Here is a 20922-nt window from a genome sequence, read left to right as displayed (position 1 = left end):
ATTGCGGCCAAAAAGAGAGGGTTAAGTCGCGGAGGTCCATGGAATAGGTTGGCATAGTTATTGATTTCAGAAAACAAGTTATTTTCCGAAAACAACGTCAGCCACAGAATTCTGTAAAAGGGGTACTGAAAGCAAAAAGCATACATATTTCTGGACCGTTTCCGTGCGCATTTGCAGGAATTTGGTCCTTTAGGTTCACTAGGACTATATCAATGACATGGTATGACCAAGGATATGTGGGTCCACTAGGTACCATCGAGGGGTGAAACTGCTACGAGGGGGGGGGGGGGGGGGGGTGGAGATATATCGCGGCCAATTAAATATGTGAAGGTCCAGACATCAGATTGGGGGCTTTGAACGTGTAGGATTCTTAAAATATATAGGCATCAAGAGATATTTAAGCTCTAATGTTTTCGAAAACTTGAAGAAATCACAAGATACATTCTTATAAAGGTTTTTGGGATAATCTAAGGGTCTTACAGTTTTACAATTTTATTTTAAAATAAAAATAATAACAACAAAAAAAAACAAAATAATGATAATATTCATTGCTGATTAAAATTATATTATTATTAATCTATAATTATTTATGCTATTGCCAACGTTCTTAAAAACATAATAAAATAAATGAAAATCTCGAATTTCTACTTGGCGCAGAAGCTACAAGGACGATCTGAACGCCCCGACTAGGACAAATTGCTTCACAGTGTGTATAATAAATACAACTTGTTTACAAAATTAGGAATAAATATATTGTACAGCATGTCTAAGCCGAAATGCACAGTTCACTCCAACACACAACTGCGACTAGCTCCGCTTGAGAAGCAGCCTGTTCAATTCTGATAAGAAACCATTTGGCTTTCCTGCAGGGTACGCATGGCAAAAGGAGTTTTATACAAAGCAAAAGGTGCTAGAAAATACTTAGAATAAACATAAGTTGTGTAGTGCAGTGTAGAAATTGGTTAAAAAGTAGTGTAGCGGTACGTGCGTTTGCTCTACATGTGTGGGGCAGGTCATACTGGTGGCAAGTCGTACTGGGGTGAAAGGTCGTTCATTGCGTCACACAGTCGTTGCAATCGGCGGTCGGCGGCTCGGCGGGCGTGGTGCGGACTTTTTGCTCAGATCTGCCACGAAACAGCGGCCAACGACGGCCCCAGAAGCCACAGGAGCTGGTCGAGCGGCCCAGCTTCTTGGCGGGCTCAGCTGGCGCTGGGCTGGCAACCAGGTGGGGACTGGCACGCTCCACAGCCATGGTGCCGAGAGTGGCCTGTGTGGATTGGGGATGCAGCACCAGATCGTTACGCGGTCGTCGCACCTGCCGGCAATCGTAGTTCTCCACGACTATAATGGGCGTGGCTCGTGGCAGACGATCCGGCACATTGACACGGATATGCGGCAGCAGGGACTGACATTGGCGCTGTCGGCTCTGGCTGCGACGGCGACTGCGACTGCGCCATAAATGCGGCTTGAAGCTGGGCCAGTTGAAGAACTGACGCAGCCTAACTGGACGCTCCGTTTGCAGCAGATCGCGCACCAAGTCGGGCGCTTGCTGGCCCAAGGGAGAGCAGCTGGAATTGCTGGCGCTGTTGTTGTCCTGGTTGTCATGTCTGTCGGGATTGGTTTTGTTGTTGTTGTTGTTGATGTTGTTGCTGTGGTGCGGTGGCGTGCTGACATAAAATTTGGTTTTAGTGCGAGAGACACGCAAGCTACTGGTCTTCCATGCATCGTGCAGGGTTCGGATGCCGGGCAAGCGTGCGAGCATATGGATGTGGTCGTAGGAGGCTGACAACATACCTGCGCGCTCATCCTGATACTCATCATCGTCGGAGGACTCTAACCGGTCCTCCACCAGCGACGTCTGCCGCGACAGACCCTTTTGCGTGTAAGCGAACAGAGACGAAGCCAAAGAAGTCAACATAAAAGTAAAACGAAATGAAAATTGGAAAAAAATAAAGTAGATAACACAGCTGATGAGAACGCGTCTACAAAAGCAAACTCGTGTCGCTCGTGACACGCGCGCATCACTAGGACTACACACAGGACACAGCAGACAGATGGACAGCAACCAACAGAACAGTGGGCGTGGCTAGCAACTTACCGCATTGTGACGTCGTCGAGGCGGCGAACGTTTGTTCCACAGCGCCTCCAGCTGATCAAAATGCTGGGACTGGGCGAGCGCCGCCTGCTCCGGGCCCAAGTTGGCTTGAGAGGCGCCCGTTTTGGTTTCAGCTATCTTCGAGATCTCCTCCATGCTGGCCGAGACGCTGAAGCGTCGCTTCAGGCGCTCATCCACCTGGGCCATCATCACGGAGGAGGTCAGATGGCCATATTTCTTTTGCCAGGTGTATGTATCCAGAGAGACCTCTTTTTTGAGCAGCCGCTTCATCTGCCGCTTGGGGCCCTGTGGACGCAAATCTGTCGGAGCAGCAAGAACAAGGAGTAGGTCATGGATGTGGCTGTTTAGGGGGCAATGATTCAGACTTACCTTCCACATCCTTGCTGGGACCGGAATAGGTCGGCAGCTTGACATACTGCGCTGGCGTATTATGCAAACAGATGACGGGCAAATTGTAGCTATCCACCAGCTGGACAAGCACACGGGACACCTCCAGGCTGATGTCGAAGTGCGTGAAGGGCACGTGCATCTGCAGCGAGGTAAGCGCCAAACCACGCTTCGTTTCCCACACAATTAACGTCTTGTCATCGCTGCCCGAGACAGCCGTGGAGCCTGGAAGAGACAGGAGAGGAGACACAGAAATGTATTAAGGAATTGTTGGACCTCCTGGCTGTCCAGCTGACTCACCATCGGCAGAGACCTTGACGCCAATGACAGCGCCCAAATGGCCGGCCAATGTGTGCACCTCCTCCCCCGTGAGCAGATCCCATATAATCAGATTCATATCCTTCGAGCCGGAGATGACCTGCGTTTTGTTGGTCACAGAGACGGCGACACAGGTGACCGCATCGCTGTGACCGACGAGCACCTGGCTCAGCTTGCCGCCCATCGATTGCCAGACCTTCAGCGACATATCCCTGGAGCCAGTTATAATGTGCATGCTGTCCGCGCTAATCTCGAAGCAGGTTATCTCGTCCGAGTGCGAGACGGAATACTTTTCGTCCTCCTGCGTTAGGGACCAGATCTTCAGGGTATTGTCGCCATTCGTGGAGACGGCGAAGCGCATGTTGTTGGTGGCCGCCAGTTTCTTGTACGGACCCTGTATGGTCTGGAGCAGATTGCCCGAGTCGGCCATCCACACGAGCATCATCGACTCGCGATCCGTGGAGATGACGCGCAGCGAGTCCATGAGCACCACCAGCTGCATAACCGGCGCCGCATGTCCCTTGAATGTGTGATTGATTTCGCCCAGCGCCAGAGTCCAGATTTGCACCAGACGATCCTCGCCGCCCGTGGCTAAGAACTCGCCATTCGGCGCAAATTTCAGACAATTGACGACACAGGTGTGACCCTCCAATGTGCTCTGATATTCCGGCGTATTGATGCGCATCATGTGCACACTCCGGCCGGAGGCAATCGCCAGCTGCTGCGAGTCACGCGACAAGTCGAAGCACGTGATCGGCGGCAATGTGGTCGAGGGCGAACGCTGCGCCTGGGCGTGCCGCTTCAGACTGCGCTTGCGGCGCGGATGCCGCGAGTACGGATTCACATAGAGCTCCTCGTTCCTGAACGAATAAAAGGTGATTTTGTTGCCGCCAACGGTAATCAGAAAGTCATCATTGTCCATGGCATAAACGGCCGTAACTGGACCCGGATTCGGCGGCATCGAGCGCACCAATTTGCCAGAGTGCATGTCATAGATGAGCGCCCGCGTATCCTCGCAGCCGACCACGCACCGCTGGCTGTCCTTTCCAATGCATATGGTGCGTATCTGTGCGGGATTACAACAAAAAAAAGAGAAGGTAAATGCCATTTGCTGTTTGACTCCGGCTCGTTGCTCGCCGCGACTCACCCGCGACTTGTGTCCCTTGAGCGTGTGCAGCTCCTTGCCGGTGGCCAAGGTGCGCACGTAGAGCGCATTGTCCTCGCAGAGGGCCAGCAGGAATACCTAACGGCAGATATACGCACATACAATGTGCATTGAATTTAATTAATTGACATTTTCAGCGCCATTTTAATGCATTCCCCGCCATTTGACGGCGACAAAAGGCCAACTCCGGCAATCCTCTCCCCCTCTCAGCCCCGCATTCCTTCCTGCTTGTCTACCCAATCAAATATTAATAAATTGCATTCCACAGTTGCACAGTTGCAATTTTTACAGTTCGCACACTGAGTAAAATTGCTGCTGAAAAAGTTAAAGCAATGCAGTCGCATTTGACCGACTGCTAGATACTCTGGAAAAACTGCTTGATATGGCTGTTAAACAGCTGTTATGTCATATTTTCAAAGGATCAGTCCTCACTAGCATCAGAGGCTTCTCTGGAGGTTTACTTGAATGATAAATGTAAATTTCTTCTCCAGTTTCTCTATCTCTCTCTTTCCTTTACACTGTTTTTTCTATCTCCTCTCCCTCGTTTGGTATTTTCTCAATCTTTTCTCTAGGCGAGAGAAACTCTCAGTGCCTCTCTCTCTCTCTGTCTCTTTTTCTTGTCGCTTCCTCTTTTATCTCTCGCTCGCTTGAGCTTTGCTATCCGAGAGAGAAAGAGAGTGGTCTTTCTTCTATCCCTATCTTTGTCTGTCTGAGTCGGTCAAATTCTGCTCTCTCTAAATCTCTCTTTATCTTTCTGTCGCCGGTAAAATACTTTCTTTCTCTTTTATCTCTCTCGGTTTCTCCTTTTCTTTCAAGAGGCAAACTCTCCATCAGCCCTCCTTTTTTTCTTTTTCTCTCAATCTTTTAAAGAGAAAGAAAACTTCTAACTCGTATTTCTCTCTCGCTTCATGTTTTCTCTCTGTCGATTGCTCTTTTCTGTCCGCGTAGAGAAAGTTTCAAGCTCTCCCTAATCTTTCATTTTTCTTCCTCTCTCTCTTCATTTCTTTCTATACTTCCCTTCGAGTATATATCCAAAAACCCGAAAACAGAGTATAAAAACGTAATTTCATTTTTAAGAGTTTAGTTTTCTTATTGGCGTAGCGCGTAGAGTATTCGAGTTTGAGTTTATGTGCTTATATCCAGGCTCGCATTTTATTTGACTTAAATATTAATAAATTTCTTGCCGTGTGCCGGTGCAAAAAAAAAAAAAACGGCTGGGCTGCAGTTTTTCAAGCTCCAGCCCAAGAATGCGAGCCGGGCATAAAGGACTTGTCTCTCAAGTGGCTAGACGGCAATAGAACATATATGAGTGTGCCACGAGAGTGTGCGCGTGTGTGTGTGTGCGAGAATTACATTTCAATTTGAGGCTGAAAAATATTTGCCGCACACAGCGCGCGAAATTGTGGCAGGACGAGCTGCTTACAGCCTTGTTATCGACAGCCCAAAAGCCAATTTGCTTCATTCTTCGGCACGTTTGTTTAATGCGATAAGCCAACAATTTGGTTATACTTTTGGCTTTCAATGCGTAAAATGAGTTATCTAATTGCCAGCGTGCGGAGAGAGAGGGAGAGGGAGCGCGCCTTCGGCATGCCATTTGCAACGTTTTGCCCCATCTCCTCTGCCCGTATCCTGTAATCGGATGCGGCACAGGCATTCGGAAATGGCAGCCACTGTGAAGCAGTCGCCGATTATTTGAGTCAAGCACTCAAGTCCTGCGGCAATGCGTACCTTATACTCAGCGCGCGACATAAAAGCGACACAAAATCGACACTTGCCTGTCTACTTTCGATTTATAGCAATAGATAGCATGGCAGAGGGGAGGAGAAGGGTCTCTGGGTACACAGCTAGCACTTGGTGCACGCATCAATTGTCACGCAGCTCCTAGACCCTCCAGCTCCTGGCCCCTCCAGCTCCTGGTCCTCTAGCACCTAACTGCCATTGACAAAACGTCTGCGTCCGTTCCCGTGTTGATATTGTTTTGCGTGCCAAATTGCTGCTAAGTATGCAATACATATTGATGGAGACACACACACACGCACACGCACACGCACACACACTCTTGTGCACAGCAGGACTCCGGACTCTAGAGCAAGTGCCTGGCAGCTGCTGCTTTTTGTCAAGCTGATTGACAACAAAGGATTTGGTTCGTAATGCGGCTGCTCTCTAAGCCAAAATCACTTATTAGAATCAGCCCGCCAGGCACAGTTCCAACTGCAGCTCCCACCCTACACCCTACACCCTACACCCTACATAGCACCCCCTCCCCTTAGCCGCATCCTTTAGCTGCGTCCTGTTTGAGCTTTAGCTTCAAGTATTTTTGTATATTGTATCTTTTTTCTTTAAATTGTTATTGTATCCATCAAATGCAGCTTTAAACTGTGCACACACACACACTGAAAACGTTGACAATTGAGATTTTATCTTGAAACTGAACTAAGACTTATTTTTGTTTTACATTCTCGTCAACAGAGATTTTTGGCATTTCTTTGTTGTTGTTATTGGCATACTTCTGCAGAAATCCTTAAAGACTTAAAGAATTGCCGGGCAAATGGGCAAAGCTGTCGCCGAGATACAGCAGCTAGTGCTCACATAAGGAAGATTTTTGTAGAGCCAAATATTTGGCAGAAAACTGAACTAAGACTTGTTATTGGGTTTCATGCTCGTCAACGAAGATTCTTGACATTTTCCTTTGTTTTATTTTCATTGTGCACCCGACAAGCTGGCATAGTTATGCTGCAGCCCTTTAAGACTTAAAGAGTTCCCAAGGACATGGCCCAAATATCAGCTAGTGCCTTAATATGAAGGAAAGAAAGAAAATAAGACCAGTTGCTGGTTCGAATCGTAGGCACTTGTAAAAAACTATACACATATTTTCAATTAAAAATTTCACTTGAAATAAAAATCAATAACAAACATAAATTTCTCTTCCGCAAATTGAAATATTCTACAAAATGCAGAAGAAGGAATTTGCTGGTTCGAACTCTAGTTTTTTTTTTTCTATAAAATTTTTACATATATTCAAATCTAAGCTCAAAATAAAAACCAATAAAAAACTCGAATTTATTTTATACCAATCAAAATACCCTAGATGCAGTTTGCTGTAGAATCGAATCCGAGTCGTTTTTCTATAAAATATTCAAATGTAAATGGGAACTCGTAATCGATAAGGCCTGCTCATTGCATTTCACATAGTTTCGTTGCTTATTCGTTAAATATTCATTTAGTACATTTTCTTTGCCCATTCTTTCAATCTGAAGCTCATATCGTGCGGCCAGGCCTTACCTAGAATCTAGTTGCATATATATGTCACGCATGTCAAATAGATTTATGAGAACGCTGCATGGCACAGACATCGCAAGTGAAAGACATTTGTCAGGCACATTATAGAGACCTCGATTGGCAACTCTCATTAGCCCAACTTTGCCCTAAATGGGTGTCACTTACCGAATTCCATGAGATATCAATGCGCAGCACTGGACTCGTCATTTGCATGGTGTTCAAGAGCGCGTAGTTCTCCAGATCCCAGACGCATATGTTCTTGTCATGGCTTGCCGAGATGAGGACATCGCAGGCGCCAGCGACCAGAATGCCGCTAACCGGGCCACGATGAAAGCTAATGCGATGTATCTGCAATGGAGTGTGAAGAAAAATGGCAACAGATGAGCTCATTGAATGCAATCGAGTTTTATGGTTCGATAAAGGTTGATTTAACTAAATGGTGGCAGTTGAGGGTTAGGAAGGGCAGGAGCTGGACCTGGGGCTGGGAAATTGGAAGTTAGCGTGACACATGTGACTCGATCTCTGTCGCAGTGTGTGCGTGTGTGTGTGGCACATTTCGTATGCATTAAGTTAATTACCGTTTGGCAGGCGATGTTGACAATGCGCTGGAAACCGCTTGCTGCCACGCCCCGCGCCGCCTACCACTTTTTGTGGGAGTTGTGGGCACGTGGCACCAGCCGAAAGTCACACAAAAATGCCAAAACTTTGATAAATTACACGAAAAAACTTTTGAAATGCCAAAAGCAGCGCCGAGCAGCAACATGAAAGCAATGCCAGCCAGCATGACTATGCCATGGCGTATACGTAATATTGTAATTAATTTAATAAGCGCCTGTAATTTTTGTGTGCTGCACGTGTGTGTGCGTATGTGTATACGTGTGCGTGTGTGTGTGTGTCTGCTGTCTGCCAAGTCACGCCATATTCAAAAGTAAAATCTGCATTTCGGGACCAGCTTTTTAAGCTCCTGAATTCTGTGCAGTCAGCGAAATTGGCTTTTGTAAAATATGCTAGCTGACTTTTTTGGGCCATAAATCTAATTTATATGTATGTGAACAGGCGGCGCTGACACCCGCAAACATTGGACTAACAAGCCCAAGGACAGCGCAGCCACACTTTACATGCAAACATTGCATTCTAGTTAATCACAGTTTAATGTGCGTGCCTCTCTGTCTCTCCCTCATGTGTGTGTGTGGTTGCGAAATTTCGAGCTAATATGATTTATGATTACACGGACGGAGGCAGCTGGTTTTGGCTTGAATGTGTGCCGCTTCATTTGTCAGGCATGCCACAAACACAAATTCAGGTTTAGCTGGAAAAAAGGCTGCTTGACTAGCAGTTACTCTGTCTAAAGTTAGCTAACAGTGGGCTAACATAAGGCTAATTAAATAAATGCTGGCTTAACAGTCGCTTAACATAGCGCAAACAGTTAACGAAATGCCTAGCTAGTCGACAATTTAAGATGTTGAACAGAGTATATTCAAGCTAAAAAAAGCACGCTGCAGTCCAGAGATTTTGATTTTAATTGAGTGCATTTACAGCGGAGTCTTTAAATAAAATGCAAACCATAAAAAAGGATAACAGCTGCTTAACAGAGCGCAAAAGCAAGGGCAAACAAAAGGTGTTAGTTATTCACAAGCTTAACAGCTGGTGAGCATTGTAAAAGAAATGTGTGATAATCTGTAAAGCAATAAAATTGATTAAGAAATTATACAAGAAGAACAGATGTTAACAGTTTAACATAGTGAACAAATGTTAATAAGGGCCTGTAAGCAAAGGCCATGTCACAGCTATGCAAAATGTGAATTATGTTAACATTTTAAAACTCGAACAGGTTTGACTCCAACTAAAAATTTGACATGCCTGAACTAATTTTTTGCTGGAACATAAATCCTTTAATATATGCAAACATAACCTTTTGTGACTATGATATAGGGTGCGCAGTATCCACACACACAGACACACACGCACACATACAGACACACATGGGCAGAGATTATGACCTCGCAGTGGCAGCCACAACGTTGGCTAAGGAATTATGCAAATTAATGCGGTTTGTTTGTTGTGGGTCGGGCTCGTGGCGCGACTCTCGCAATTAGGCAACAGCAAAATGCATTTCACATTACACATTTTACATTCTGCATTATGCATTTCATAATTTGTGTGTGGCTGAAAGCGAAATGCAAATGGCTAAATGGAGGGGCAAAAATGTGAACAAATTAAAAATAGCAAATAGTAAATAGTAAATTGCGTGCGCGCAATTTAATATGAATTCAATAAAAAATCATTGCCTGCTAGCAGTTTCTATGGCACATGCTCTGCTCACCAATTTGCCGCTGGCCAGGTCTGTGATGGCGATGGTTGCATCCTCGCTGCTGCTGATGATCAGCGTGTTATTGACACCAGCTGCCACGCCCGTCAGTGCCGCTGTGTGGGCTCTGGAGTAGCCAGAAAGTGAAAAGAAAAAGCAAAATGTTACGCATTAAAAGTGCCTGCCGAGATTCCCATTGTCAAAGGTCTAGGGGGAGGGTACAACTTACTTAATGTGCGCTCGTCGCTCGCGCAGCGACACGTGCCAGACCAAAACAGTCGTATCCTCGGAGCCGGTCAGCAGCAGCTGCGACTGTTGCGGCGCCACCAGCAGGCACGTGACTGCCGCAGTGTGTCCTGCAAAGTGTGTATAAGTTTGTGTGTGTGTGTGTGTGTGGCATGATTAGCTCGTCTAATGGCAGCGCATTAAGCACGGACGCCCTTACCCTTATACGTGTGCTCCAGCGAGTTGCTCATGATGTGCCACAGCTGCACATCGCCCGAATTGGTGGCCAATATCAGATGTTGCCGCGACGGCGCTAGGCAAACGGCGCGTATTACTCCGGTGCCGGACACGGTCATGTTGCGTATCTGCGAGGGCAACGGCGCCGGCAGCCAGCCGGTCAGCGGAACGAGCAGCGGCACTGCATAGCCATCGCACCAGGCGGTCGCCGAGCGTACCGTCATGCTCAGCAGCGAGTTGTCGTCGTCGTCGTGCTCGCCGATCGGACGCAGCCACGAGACCAGCTGTGAGCCCAGCTGCATGGGATCCCGGGTGAGCACATCGCTCGACTTTCGTATGGTGTAGTAGATGAGCTCAATGTCCCGATCCAGCACATAGCAGCGCACGTGCTCGATTAGGCAGCGCAGATAGCTAATGGATACCGTTTGCACCTGCAAAATATGTGTGCTTATCAGCGCTTATTAGGATGTTACGTCGCGTACTATTTATGCAAATCGGCATTAACAGGGGCATTAAGAATATCAAGTATACGTCGGAATTTAAAGGAGCTTTGAGAATATTACGTATACGTTAGCATTTGGAGACGCATTTACAATATTACGTATAATTTATGTTGTGCAAATCGGCATTAACGAGGGCATTAAGAATATTACGTATACGTCATGCATGTGGAGGCGCACTTAGCATATTACGTATACGTCAGAATTGGGAGGAACATTGAGAATATTACAAATACATTACCATTTGCAGAAACACTTATAATATTACGTATACGTCAACATTTGGAGGATTAATAAGAATATTACGTATACGTCGTGTGGTCGCAATACGAAAATTAAGTATACGCCGCGTGTATAGCTCTGCAATACTGTATATTATAGAAGTAATAAAAATATTACGTATACGTCTTGTGTAATTCAGCATTTATGAATATTGCGTATACGCTCCATATAGTCTAGTGGAAATTTTGAATTATTCCAACCAAGCTCAACGCGTGCTTCACATATGTGATCAAGAATTTAATAAAACTGAATTTTTATAACACATATAGCTACTTTCCTATGGGGCGAATAATAACTTCATATACGAAAATTATTTTGAGAAGCTTTCCAATATCTGCGCAACATTTTTTAAACTATATTATAGAAAATGTTTTTGTGTAAAGCAAGATATTTGAAGTCCATTTTAGTCCATCTAAAAGCCAGTTTAATGTTCTCTATTATTATGTTTATAATATTTTGTAATTTGATTAGTTAATTTAATTCCACATAAAAACAGATGGATGGCCCTTTGACGCCAAGCTGACTTGACAGAATTTAAGCCAGTTGAACATATGAAAGGTCCTCACATTTTCAAAAATGCCAAGTTGCAACATTTACAAATATTGTGCACTGACCTTGGCGCTTGTTAATTTAATCAATTTGCAGCTGCTGCACTTTTAGGTATTCGCCTAATTGAAAGGCAGGTCGAATGGCTATGCAATTAGATGCCACATTTGCTGATGGCCAATGCCGTGGCAAAATTTGTGGCACGTGTCGGTTTTGCATATCAGCTGCAGCTGCCACAACATAATAAAAAGCATTTTAGAAATGTTAACATATTTCTGTTGGACGAACTTTTTGTTACTCGCTTTTTGGCCAAGTTGAACTGCACGTGTTGCATATTTTTGCATGAATTGCAATTGTTTGGTTTTCAAAATTGATGGCTAAATGCATATTTTATCTGTCGAGCGGTGTTCAATTTGCTATGAAAACTAACTTAATTCGATTTGCCAGTACGAAAGCTGCTTAAATAATCATCGCCAACTTTTTGCCAGTTTCGGCCTTCTGGCGAATGCAATTCGGCGAAATTTCCGCATGAACAACTTTCATAATGAACGACGACATTTCAAACAATTAAACGCCAAATGAGTTGGCAGCCGACCAAGACGGACCCGTCGCGCTTTTGTTTAAGCCTTAATGCAACTTTCAGCACTCGGACTTAAGTTGCCGCACCAGCGGCTGATTGCATCTGAGCCCTTTTGAATTTAAGCATTTCCTTCATTTTAAGTTACTTAAACAAACTGATTTTAATTACAAGTGTCTTTTAAGCACGTTGAAAGAGCAGCTTGTACTATTTTGGATAGCAGCAAATGCTTGAAATGTGAATGTAAAAAGGGTTAGCTTTAAATAACATTTTATAAGATTTGTGAATTGCAAAAGGAATCAATCTAGATGACAAATGCAGGCTAAATACCCTCTAGCTAGAAAATAGATTCAGCTTTGACAGAGTTCCGAGTTTTTAAAGAACATTCATAATGAATTTATGAGGTGTACTAATCAAAAATAGTCCCATTTCACATTCACATGCAGCATTTTTTGAATTTGAAGATTAGTAGGCAAAGTAGAAAAAGGCGCATTTAAGCTTAACTGAAGTAAAATGCTATAATTTCTCAAATTTCTATCTGTAATTACCGTGACATTTTAGCTATTGATGGGACACATTTATTAAAAATGTACATCAGAAATTTTAAACTCTTTGCCAGCTTATCAAAAATGTATGAAGCATAAATAAAAGATGCTTGAACTTGTGGCTGAGAGGAAGACTTGCTCGATTTTCATGACTTGTTTAAGTTTATTAGACAAGTTGAGTGCAGATTTTGTCAGCTGTTTGTGGGCCACACAAAGGCGCAAATCGAGATGATTGCAAAGTGGTTTTAGCTCGTTCCTAAACTAATTTCCGCAACGCTGACTAATTGCGAATGCTCGTTAAAATGATTGAATGGGTGTGGGTGGAGCGAGTAAGGCGGGGGGTGGCATACTGTCAACTTACCGCCGCGAGCAGGAAATCAAAATTACAGACTGCGATTTGCTTGAAGCGAGTCGTGTCATCGGAGCGCATGAGATGATGCCAGCTCTCCTCAACGTGCCGCATGCTGTAGGAGACATCGGCGGCAATGGGATTGTAAAAGGTGGATGTGTCGTCGTTGTGATGCGTTGAGGATGATTTACGGCCAGCCGATACGTTATCCTTTTCGCGTTCTCTGTCCTTATCCTTGTGCGGCTCACGCTCCTTGAGACTGACAACCGACTTGCTGTCGCTTCGTGTTGTATCGTTCTCCAGCGTGCTCTCGTCCTCGTCCTGGGGGAAAAACAAATTGGCCAGCTCCATGTGCAGGCAACGTGTTCGCTCCACATCCATATACCGTCGCTTGGCCAGCGTGGCGCAGTAATTGTGGCGCCATTGAATGAGCACCTTGCCGGACATAATCTTGTCGTGCAGCAGCAGGCGCTTATCTGTGGGCAGAGAGAGAAACCAAAAGAGAATTCGAGAGAGAGAGCGAGCAATTTATATAAACTGGGGCATAAGATAATTAAGGATTCATTCTCACCCATTTGCTTGTGTATTTTCTTGAAGCTGGCGAAGCTAAAGTGTCCGTTGTGCGTGTCTATTAACGACTCGGGATCATCGGTGGGCATCAGCAGCTCGAGCAGCTCGGTCTCGGTCAGCCCGTACTCGGAGCACGTGATGTAAGCGGCCAGACTGGCCACCGCCTGCCGGCCATAGTGCTGTTCCAGCTCGTCGAACTGCTGCTCCACATAGGCCACAAAGCTGACATCCGCGGCGCACTGCTCCGGTCGCTGCAGCCGGGTCGCATTCGCCTCCAGGCCCAGATCGAACTGATACTCCGCCGACTTGAACCTATCCCGCTGCATGGGCGTAAACTTGAGCTGTTCGACGGGCGTGGTCGAGCTGCATATGATCTGCACATTCCAGGGCAGCGATGTCGGCAGCCAGGAGAGTGCGGCGACAATGTCGCAATCCAGCGGGTTCAGCAGATGCAGATCATCGATGAACAGAAACAACACGTCGTTGTTCATGTCCTCGATGCGACGCAACAGATTCTGAAACCAGTTGTTAATGTACAGCGGATCGAAGGACGCATCCTTGGGCAAATAGCCCTCGGGTATGTTGAATATAATTGAGATCTGCTGGCAGATTACGCGCAACAGCTCCAGATTGTATGCAGAGCGGGGCGTGGCCTTCGCAAAGCGTATGACACGATGCACACGCGTCGTGCCAAACCAGCCGCCCACCTGGCCATAGAGTGTGCTAATCAGCGCACTCTTACCGCTGCCATGTGTGCCGCATATAAAGTACGGAGCATGCCGGCTGCCGTTCTTGAAATTCGCCATCAGATTCAGCTGCAGCTGTTGCGGCACTTGCGTCTCCAGCAGCACCACACGCTCCGTGTGCTCGCGCAGCATCCGCAAATGTGTGGCATGCTCGTGAAAGATTTCCTGTGCGGTGTGAAAAACATATATACAAATAAATCAGAATACGAAGAAAAAGCAAGAAAATTGGGAGCGATTGCCCTTGACAGCCATTGCCAAATGGGATTCAAATAGTCAACAATCAGCAGCCAAATCGCACCAATTTGAGCTGCCAGACAGCTAAAGTGCCCCGCACCGACCTGACCCCTCCGCCCAATGCCCAGTTCGTGTCCAAGTTCGAGTTCTCGCTAGCTATGGCTGCCAACTTGTCGCCTCTCGTTTCCTGACCGGGGCATATATTATGCCAGAGTATCATCCGCTGCTGACTGTCAGACACTGTCTGCCCCCGCCCACAAGCCTCAATTCCGTTTGTGTGACGCTTAGTGTGTTTGTTCGTAACTTTGTTTACCTGTGCTACTGACAGAATGCCACCTGCTGTGCTGAGCTGAGTCCGTCTCCCTGTCACTGACATCCTCATCCTTGTGGTTCAAGTTGAGGTTGTTGTTGTTTTTGTTGCTGTTGAGTGGCAGTGGCATGCTTGCCACTAACAATTCGCCACCCGCCACTTACAATCACACACACACACACACTCACTCACACACACACTCACACACACACTCACACATACTCCTTCCATGCAGTCAAGCGCCCTTCATCTTCATCTTTAGCTCTGTCTAAGCTATCCAGACTCAGCTCATGCATACACTGTGCAACAAAAACTTGAGTTGGACCTTAAAAGCAGCTCCTTGTATCACAAGTGTGGACTTCAAGTTGTCAATTTTCAAGTTTGCACGTTGAATTTTACTTTATATTAATTTAAAGGTAGGAACTATTAAAAAAGTGCTCTTCGGCTTATAAAAACAGAGGCTAAGTCCTACAAAACTAAGTCTTAAGTTCAATTTAATAATCGTGAAAATTAAAGTTCTTTTATTTGCAGCAAGTTGCATTTCTCTCAGTGTAGTAGTTTAAATAAAGTTGAACTAAAGTTTATTTAGATTATTCGTAACTCGTATCCTAGCAATGTGATTTAGCACCTATTTTTACTCGGGCTTCATATTATTCGCATTTTTTCTGCAAAGTTGCAAAAAGTTTAGCTAATCTTGTATGTTTGCTTTAGTTAAATATCCAGAGTGAACAGCGCATTTCTCTCAGTGTTAAATATATAATAAAGGGCATCATAATCAAAATCGAACTAACTCTTAAAGCTACTACAATCAAATATCTATAAGCTTAGCGAAACTATTATTTATATCTAGCATTGCATTTCTCTCAGTGTTGAAATGGAGTTTATCGCTAGTTCTGTTTATTTTTCGACTATTTCTCTCAGTGCACACATCACACACCAATTAAAGTTAATCCTTGTGCCACTTAAAACTCTGTTCGTAATTCCCTTCTTTCGCTCAGTGTACCCATATGCTCGCATAGTTTGAAGTGTGTGTTTCTGGTCTCAATAAGCTGCTTTCGCTCTTGCAAATCTGATTGGACCGCTGCTCACTGCCAACTGCACTGGCTCTGATTTAGCCACTAAATCAACATTTGCCGAGAAAGACGAGCGGCGGTCTGGTGTGGAAGTGGCTGTGGTTCTGCAGCTGCAGCTGTTGTTCAAGGAGTCGTTTAATTAGCTCGACATTTGCTTGCAATTTTATAATGCATGGAAAAGTTGCGCATACGCCATGTTGTGCTAACAGCTAAAGGTGAGCGCCTGCCTCTCTTCCTCTTCTTTGTGGGTGTGCACACTTAACATATTTCTAGGTTGTCAAATGCCACAACATTTTGTCAAAGTGCTTAGCTGCCTTCGGGTAATGGGCTTCTGAAATTGTGGGTGTGCCAGGAGGGCGGGCAACGTTTTGACTTTAAAGGCGCTGGGAAGGCTTTTAAATTTCAGTGGGACAAAGGAGTGCGGGCGGGCGTGCCGTTGCAGTTGATGTTGCAAGAAGGAGGCGTCGTTAAGTGCAAACAAGCGCAGTTCGTGTGGGTGCTATCAAGCGCAAGGGCCAAAAGCAGGGCATGAGGAGTGGGGCCTGCATTGTATACAAGTGTAAGTGTGTTAATATGTCATGTAGAGCAGCATAGCCAAGTGCGGGAGGAGAACGCAGGCAGGCAGGCTGCGTCCGCTAATGGGCCAGAGCCAAGGCTCGCATTACGCGGCGTCCTTCGGTTTGCGCCCAAGTTGAAATGTTAAATGCTTTTAACAAAAGCCAACGAATGGCAAACGCGAGTCCGTGGCCGAAAGAATACCCAGCTACCAGTTGTGCCGCCCCCTGCCGCTGCCTCTCCCCCACCGCCCACCAAGTAGATTGTTGGCAGGCAACAGCAGCAGCAGCGGCGTCTTGGCCAAAAATGCTTATTGCTGGCGGCATTGGAAAGCCAACCAGAACCCGCCTTGTTTACGCCAGAAAATGAAGAAGATGCCTTGTTATTGGTTTTGCTTTTGGATTCTCTTCATTTTCGTTTCTTTTCGTTATTTTTTTTCCTTTTAGCCATTTTAGCAATTCAATTTCACAGGTGTTTCAGCAAATATTGAACAGCGAAATTGATAAAGCGAATGCTAAGAAAATTCTACTTAAGCCACACTTATAGAAAGTCAACAATATATCAGCCAAGGCAACATTGAATAAGTAATGGATTGATTTTTGGCATTGTTTACTTGGCTTCAGTGTGTTATTTAATATGATTCTGTATGATTTACTGCGAAGATATTGAATTCGATGCTTTGAGAGCACAACTACACGACTAAAGTCCTCTTGGATTTCTGCTTCACTCTTTTCATTCGAGTCTTATTAATGACAAAGGTAATATCAGGCAAGCAGTTGCTGTGTTATATGAGATGCCCCGTACTGCTTTAAAGCAGTTTTAACAAAATTCTGTGCACTGGTGTGAGTGTGTTGTGCATGTATTAGTGCACGTTTGTCTGTTAAGCACGCTGCACTATTATTTCCTGTTCCAAGCAGTCGCGTCCGTGTGCTCTGTACGTGTGCTGAAGCTAATGAAAATTATTTGAAAAGATGATTGCTTAAAATCGAATACGTTTTTAAAAACGAAAATTGCCTTAAATTGTGGTTTCACTTATGCAATATCCACTGTGCTGCGCAACGTTCCTCTGACTTTGGCTCATATAAAGCAATACAAACTTAATGCATAATTTACTTGCCGCACATAAACTCTCGCACATATTTAATTAACCTGCCCAAAGCGTTTTAGGCCGTTTAAACGAGAGCATAAACAATAAGTAAGAAACTGCCAACCTACTCAAAATGTTACTTAATTCCCCCACAAAAATTGTAAAACTGCCTGCCCAAGCAAAAGTTTAAGAACGCTGTCAAATTTTAGATTCCGCATTTAGGCGTATAAAATGGCCCAGCCAAAATGTTTGGGGGCCATCTTTGGCTTGTTGGGGCTTGTAATGCCCGGAATTAATTTATGACTGTTTCTTATTTCTGGAGTGTTTTGCTTTAAGCGTTATACAATCGGAATGCAGGTGCGTCTGAATGCCCCTCACAGCCCCGGCAATTGCGGATTAAATATGCGTCAAGGAATGAAAAACAAATGCGGCTGTCGGGGTAAAAATAAATTTAATTTAATGTTCGCAACGGCGCAGACAAAAACCACTTTGTAGCTTGTCTGCAATGTTAATTGCGGCACGTTCCCAACCCCAACCACCCCGCCACCCCCCTTACGCCACACACCCCGCCCATTTGTGCAGCTCTTCACTTACCTGCACAGTCTTTTTCCTCCCCTTGATAACATCGGGATCATTTGTAATGTGCGCCTCGATTAGCAGACGCAGCTTGTCGGTGACTTTGTTCTTGAATTTACTTAAATACGCCTCGTGGTCCTCGTTGTCCGGATCGATGGCCTCGCTGCTGGCGCTGCCAGGCACACTGCAACAATAATAACAACAATTGCAACAATTATAATAACAACAGCAATAACAATTATGTGTCGCCAATTATATTAATGAGTCCCCCGTGTCCGGCTACTTACACTAGCGTCGTGTGATTATCCGTTGATAGGTTCATGGTCAGCTCATCTTTGATTTTACGCAAACGTTCGCCGGCCTCCACATCGCGGCCGCTGCACTGGGCAGCACGCTCCCGGAACACGGCCAGTATCTTCTCGCTGGAGTGTGCTGTTCAAATATCTGGTTAACAGCATCATGTTCTGACAGCTGCGATTCGTTCACTTACCCATGGCCCGCTGCACTTCCTGCTCGATTTGTGTGCGTCGCAGCAGCTGCACGCGGCGCAGCAAATCCCCATTTGTCGCGGTCGCCAGATGTTGCAGTGATTTCTCCAGCAGCTGTTGCAACAGGTGCGATTCCCTCAGCCACTCATCCGCGGCCAGCGAGCTGCAATATGACAGACAACAGAGTCAGTTTGGAGGATATAGGTCGGGAGAAATATGAAAAGTCGCGCAGAAAGGTGTGAAATGGCTTCAAAATGAATATTTAAAGCTGTCATAGTATACAAATTAATATTCACTAAGAGGGAATGAATACAAAGTAACTTACTTTTTTACTAAAATAAATTACTCTACTTAAGCTTATTAACTGCTGTTCCCAAAGGGTATTCAATAGTCGATTATATGCAGCTAACTGCTTTCTGCTGCTTTATTTCTTGTCACCTTTTTATGGCCGCATAATTTCATTATTCATTTAAAAGTTTTTCTTTAACTTGCGCTACTTAATGTATTCGGAAATTTATCATTTTATATTATGTTAACCCTTTTTGGGCTTAATTTAATTTTGAATTTCAAGTTTTCCCTTTAATACTTTGATTTTTATACGCAAAAAGGCTATTGCTTAATGCTAAATTTTATTTGCTTTCATTTAAAAACCTTTGTTAAGTGCTCTTAACTTAATCAACAGCAATCGTGGACTTTGAGTTATTAAACAGCAAGCGTGTTAAAAGTAAAGTGTTCTCTTTTTCTTTTTCGAAAATTACTTGTAGTTGAGAAAGTGCTCATGGCATAATAACGACTTTTACACTTTCTATATATCGAATTGCGTGTCACGCGCTGTTGTGAGAAGCAATAAATGCTCAAGAACTCAAGAATTTCATTAAACACAATCATAGCCATCAGCGTGAGAAATACAGCAAACTAAAAGCCTTGAGCAGGATAAAGGATATCTAAAAATGTGATGCCATCAAAGTGAATGCCTCCATTACAAAGGCGAAACATTAAGTTGCATATCCTCGGGGTAAGTGAAAGCTTAAGCAAGATGAGGGCAAATACAATCGCAGCAAGAAGAACAACAAACACTTTAAAGAATTGAACAAAAGAGCCGTAAATATATATGTTAGTAGTCAAACAGCGTTCTGTTATTGCACACCATGTTAACCAACAGAGCGCTCACTTTATGTTATTGATATTTAACTGCTTGCGAAGCATTTGAATTCAAACTTTTTGAATGTATATCTTTTGTGAATTGATTTTTTTTATGTTTTTGTAAGCATAGAATGGAAACTCTTCAAAGGCTATATTTTAATCCGAAACAAACGGACAGATAATATGTAAAACAATGGCAAATATCATAAAAATGCGGCTCTTGCTAAATCCTCAGATATTTAAGAAATAATCTGTGGCAGTTTTTCTATGGCCTTTTATGCATTTTGACAGCTTTCAAATTTTGTGTTTGCGAATAATCTAAATTTTGTTGCCAGCATTTCCATTAGTTTATTTCTATTTATGTGCTTTATTTCATTTGGTTTGGTATTTAGTTTATTTGAGATATTTTGTAAGTTTGTTCTCATATTTTTTTATTTGCCAGTTCTTTCATGCAGACATTAGCCTTAAGCACAATTGACGGCCGTCAAGTGTTGGCATTGGCCTTTTCACAATGCAACACGTCCAAACAGCCAGCGCCCCCGGCTGGCATTGTTGGCTTATGAGTTGTGCCAATATTTGCGCTGTGCAGCTGCAATTGAGTTGGCAAACAACGAGGACGCGCATATGCACAAGGATAATTGTTCGGCTGGCCGACTTACCGATAGTCCTGTTTGAGCACAAACTGCGTTTCTGCGCCTGCCTTGGCATACCAGCGTCCAAGCAGCTCCATATCCTGCGCCGGCAGAGAGAGTGCCGCATAGATGTCCTCGTCAATGTGCGTGGGCAGCGGTGGGCGGCCAATGCCGTCGCCAATTAGCGCCAAAAAGAACACGCTTTTCGAGTGGGCGTGGCACGTGTCAATCTCGTGCAGCAGATCCTGCAGCATGTAGGGATCCCGTTCGAGCAGCGTCACATCCAAAGCACCCGTACCAAAGTGCATGTCCACGATCTCCAGCTGTCAAGAGGAGAGAGAGTGTGTGACCTATGACCCTTTTAAGCTTGCCAAGTATCTTACCTCGATCTGGCGATCATCGTAGAGCATCTGCAGCTCGGGCCCGACCAGCTCGAGCAGCATGCGTCGCTCCTGGTTGAACTCCTGCTTGAGGCTGGCCACATAGATCTTGATGAGCAGTGGCTTGGGCAGGCGCGTCTGGGCGCTGGTCACGCCCCGCAGCGCATTGAGCACGCTCTCATCGACGGGCGCGGCCATTTTGGGCAAATGTTATGGCCAAACAGTTGGCCAGAAGCGATGCGTTTGTTGACAACTCGGTTGGCCTTATTTATTGTTTATTTGCGTGCGAGTCTG

The 20922-nt window shown here is 45.0% G+C and overlaps 1 protein-coding gene across 5 annotated transcripts in view; it reads right to left on the bottom strand.

The window, feature by feature from the left end:
- Nucleotides 1–20922, bottom strand: part of LOC115760524 (NACHT domain- and WD repeat-containing protein 1) — a 25886-nt gene extending 4964 nt beyond the window's left edge. The window contains exons 1-17 of one of the 5 annotated variants that reach the window (XM_030701899.1): nucleotides 20632–20922; nucleotides 20276–20571; nucleotides 18476–18636; nucleotides 18273–18417; nucleotides 18004–18169; nucleotides 13406–14315; nucleotides 12847–13310; nucleotides 10019–10466; nucleotides 9803–9929; nucleotides 9589–9700; nucleotides 7431–7613; nucleotides 3969–4064; nucleotides 2804–3887; nucleotides 2486–2728; nucleotides 2099–2415; nucleotides 1795–1873; nucleotides 606–910 (exon numbers count right to left, since the gene is read on the bottom strand). In XM_030701899.1, the coding sequence (XP_030557759.1) occupies nucleotides 834–910; nucleotides 1795–1873; nucleotides 2099–2415; nucleotides 2486–2728; nucleotides 2804–3887; nucleotides 3969–4064; nucleotides 7431–7613; nucleotides 9589–9700; nucleotides 9803–9929; nucleotides 10019–10466; nucleotides 12847–13310; nucleotides 13406–14315; nucleotides 18004–18169; nucleotides 18273–18417; nucleotides 18476–18636; nucleotides 20276–20571; nucleotides 20632–20826 (5103 nt within the window). In that variant the 5' untranslated portion in view covers nucleotides 20827–20922 and the 3' untranslated portion in view covers nucleotides 606–833. Of the gene's footprint in view, nucleotides 1–605; nucleotides 1874–2098; nucleotides 2416–2485; nucleotides 2729–2803; nucleotides 3888–3968; nucleotides 4065–7430; nucleotides 7614–9588; nucleotides 9701–9802; nucleotides 9930–10018; nucleotides 10467–12846; nucleotides 13311–13405; nucleotides 14316–18003; nucleotides 18170–18272; nucleotides 18418–18475; nucleotides 18637–20275; nucleotides 20572–20631 lie in introns of those variants that run through there. The other 4 variants (XM_030701900.1, XM_030701901.1, XM_030701898.1 and 1 more) reach the window with 4 other exon arrangements.

Source organism: Drosophila novamexicana, unplaced genomic scaffold, assembly GCF_003285875.2.
Source record: "Drosophila novamexicana strain 15010-1031.04,08,12 unplaced genomic scaffold, DnovRS2.1 tig00000462-arrow-pilon, whole genome shotgun sequence".
Lineage (NCBI taxonomy): Eukaryota > Metazoa > Arthropoda > Insecta > Diptera > Drosophilidae > Drosophila > Drosophila novamexicana.
The sequence above is the reverse complement of the archived record's forward strand: the minus strand, read 5'-3'. Positions and strand labels throughout refer to the sequence as shown.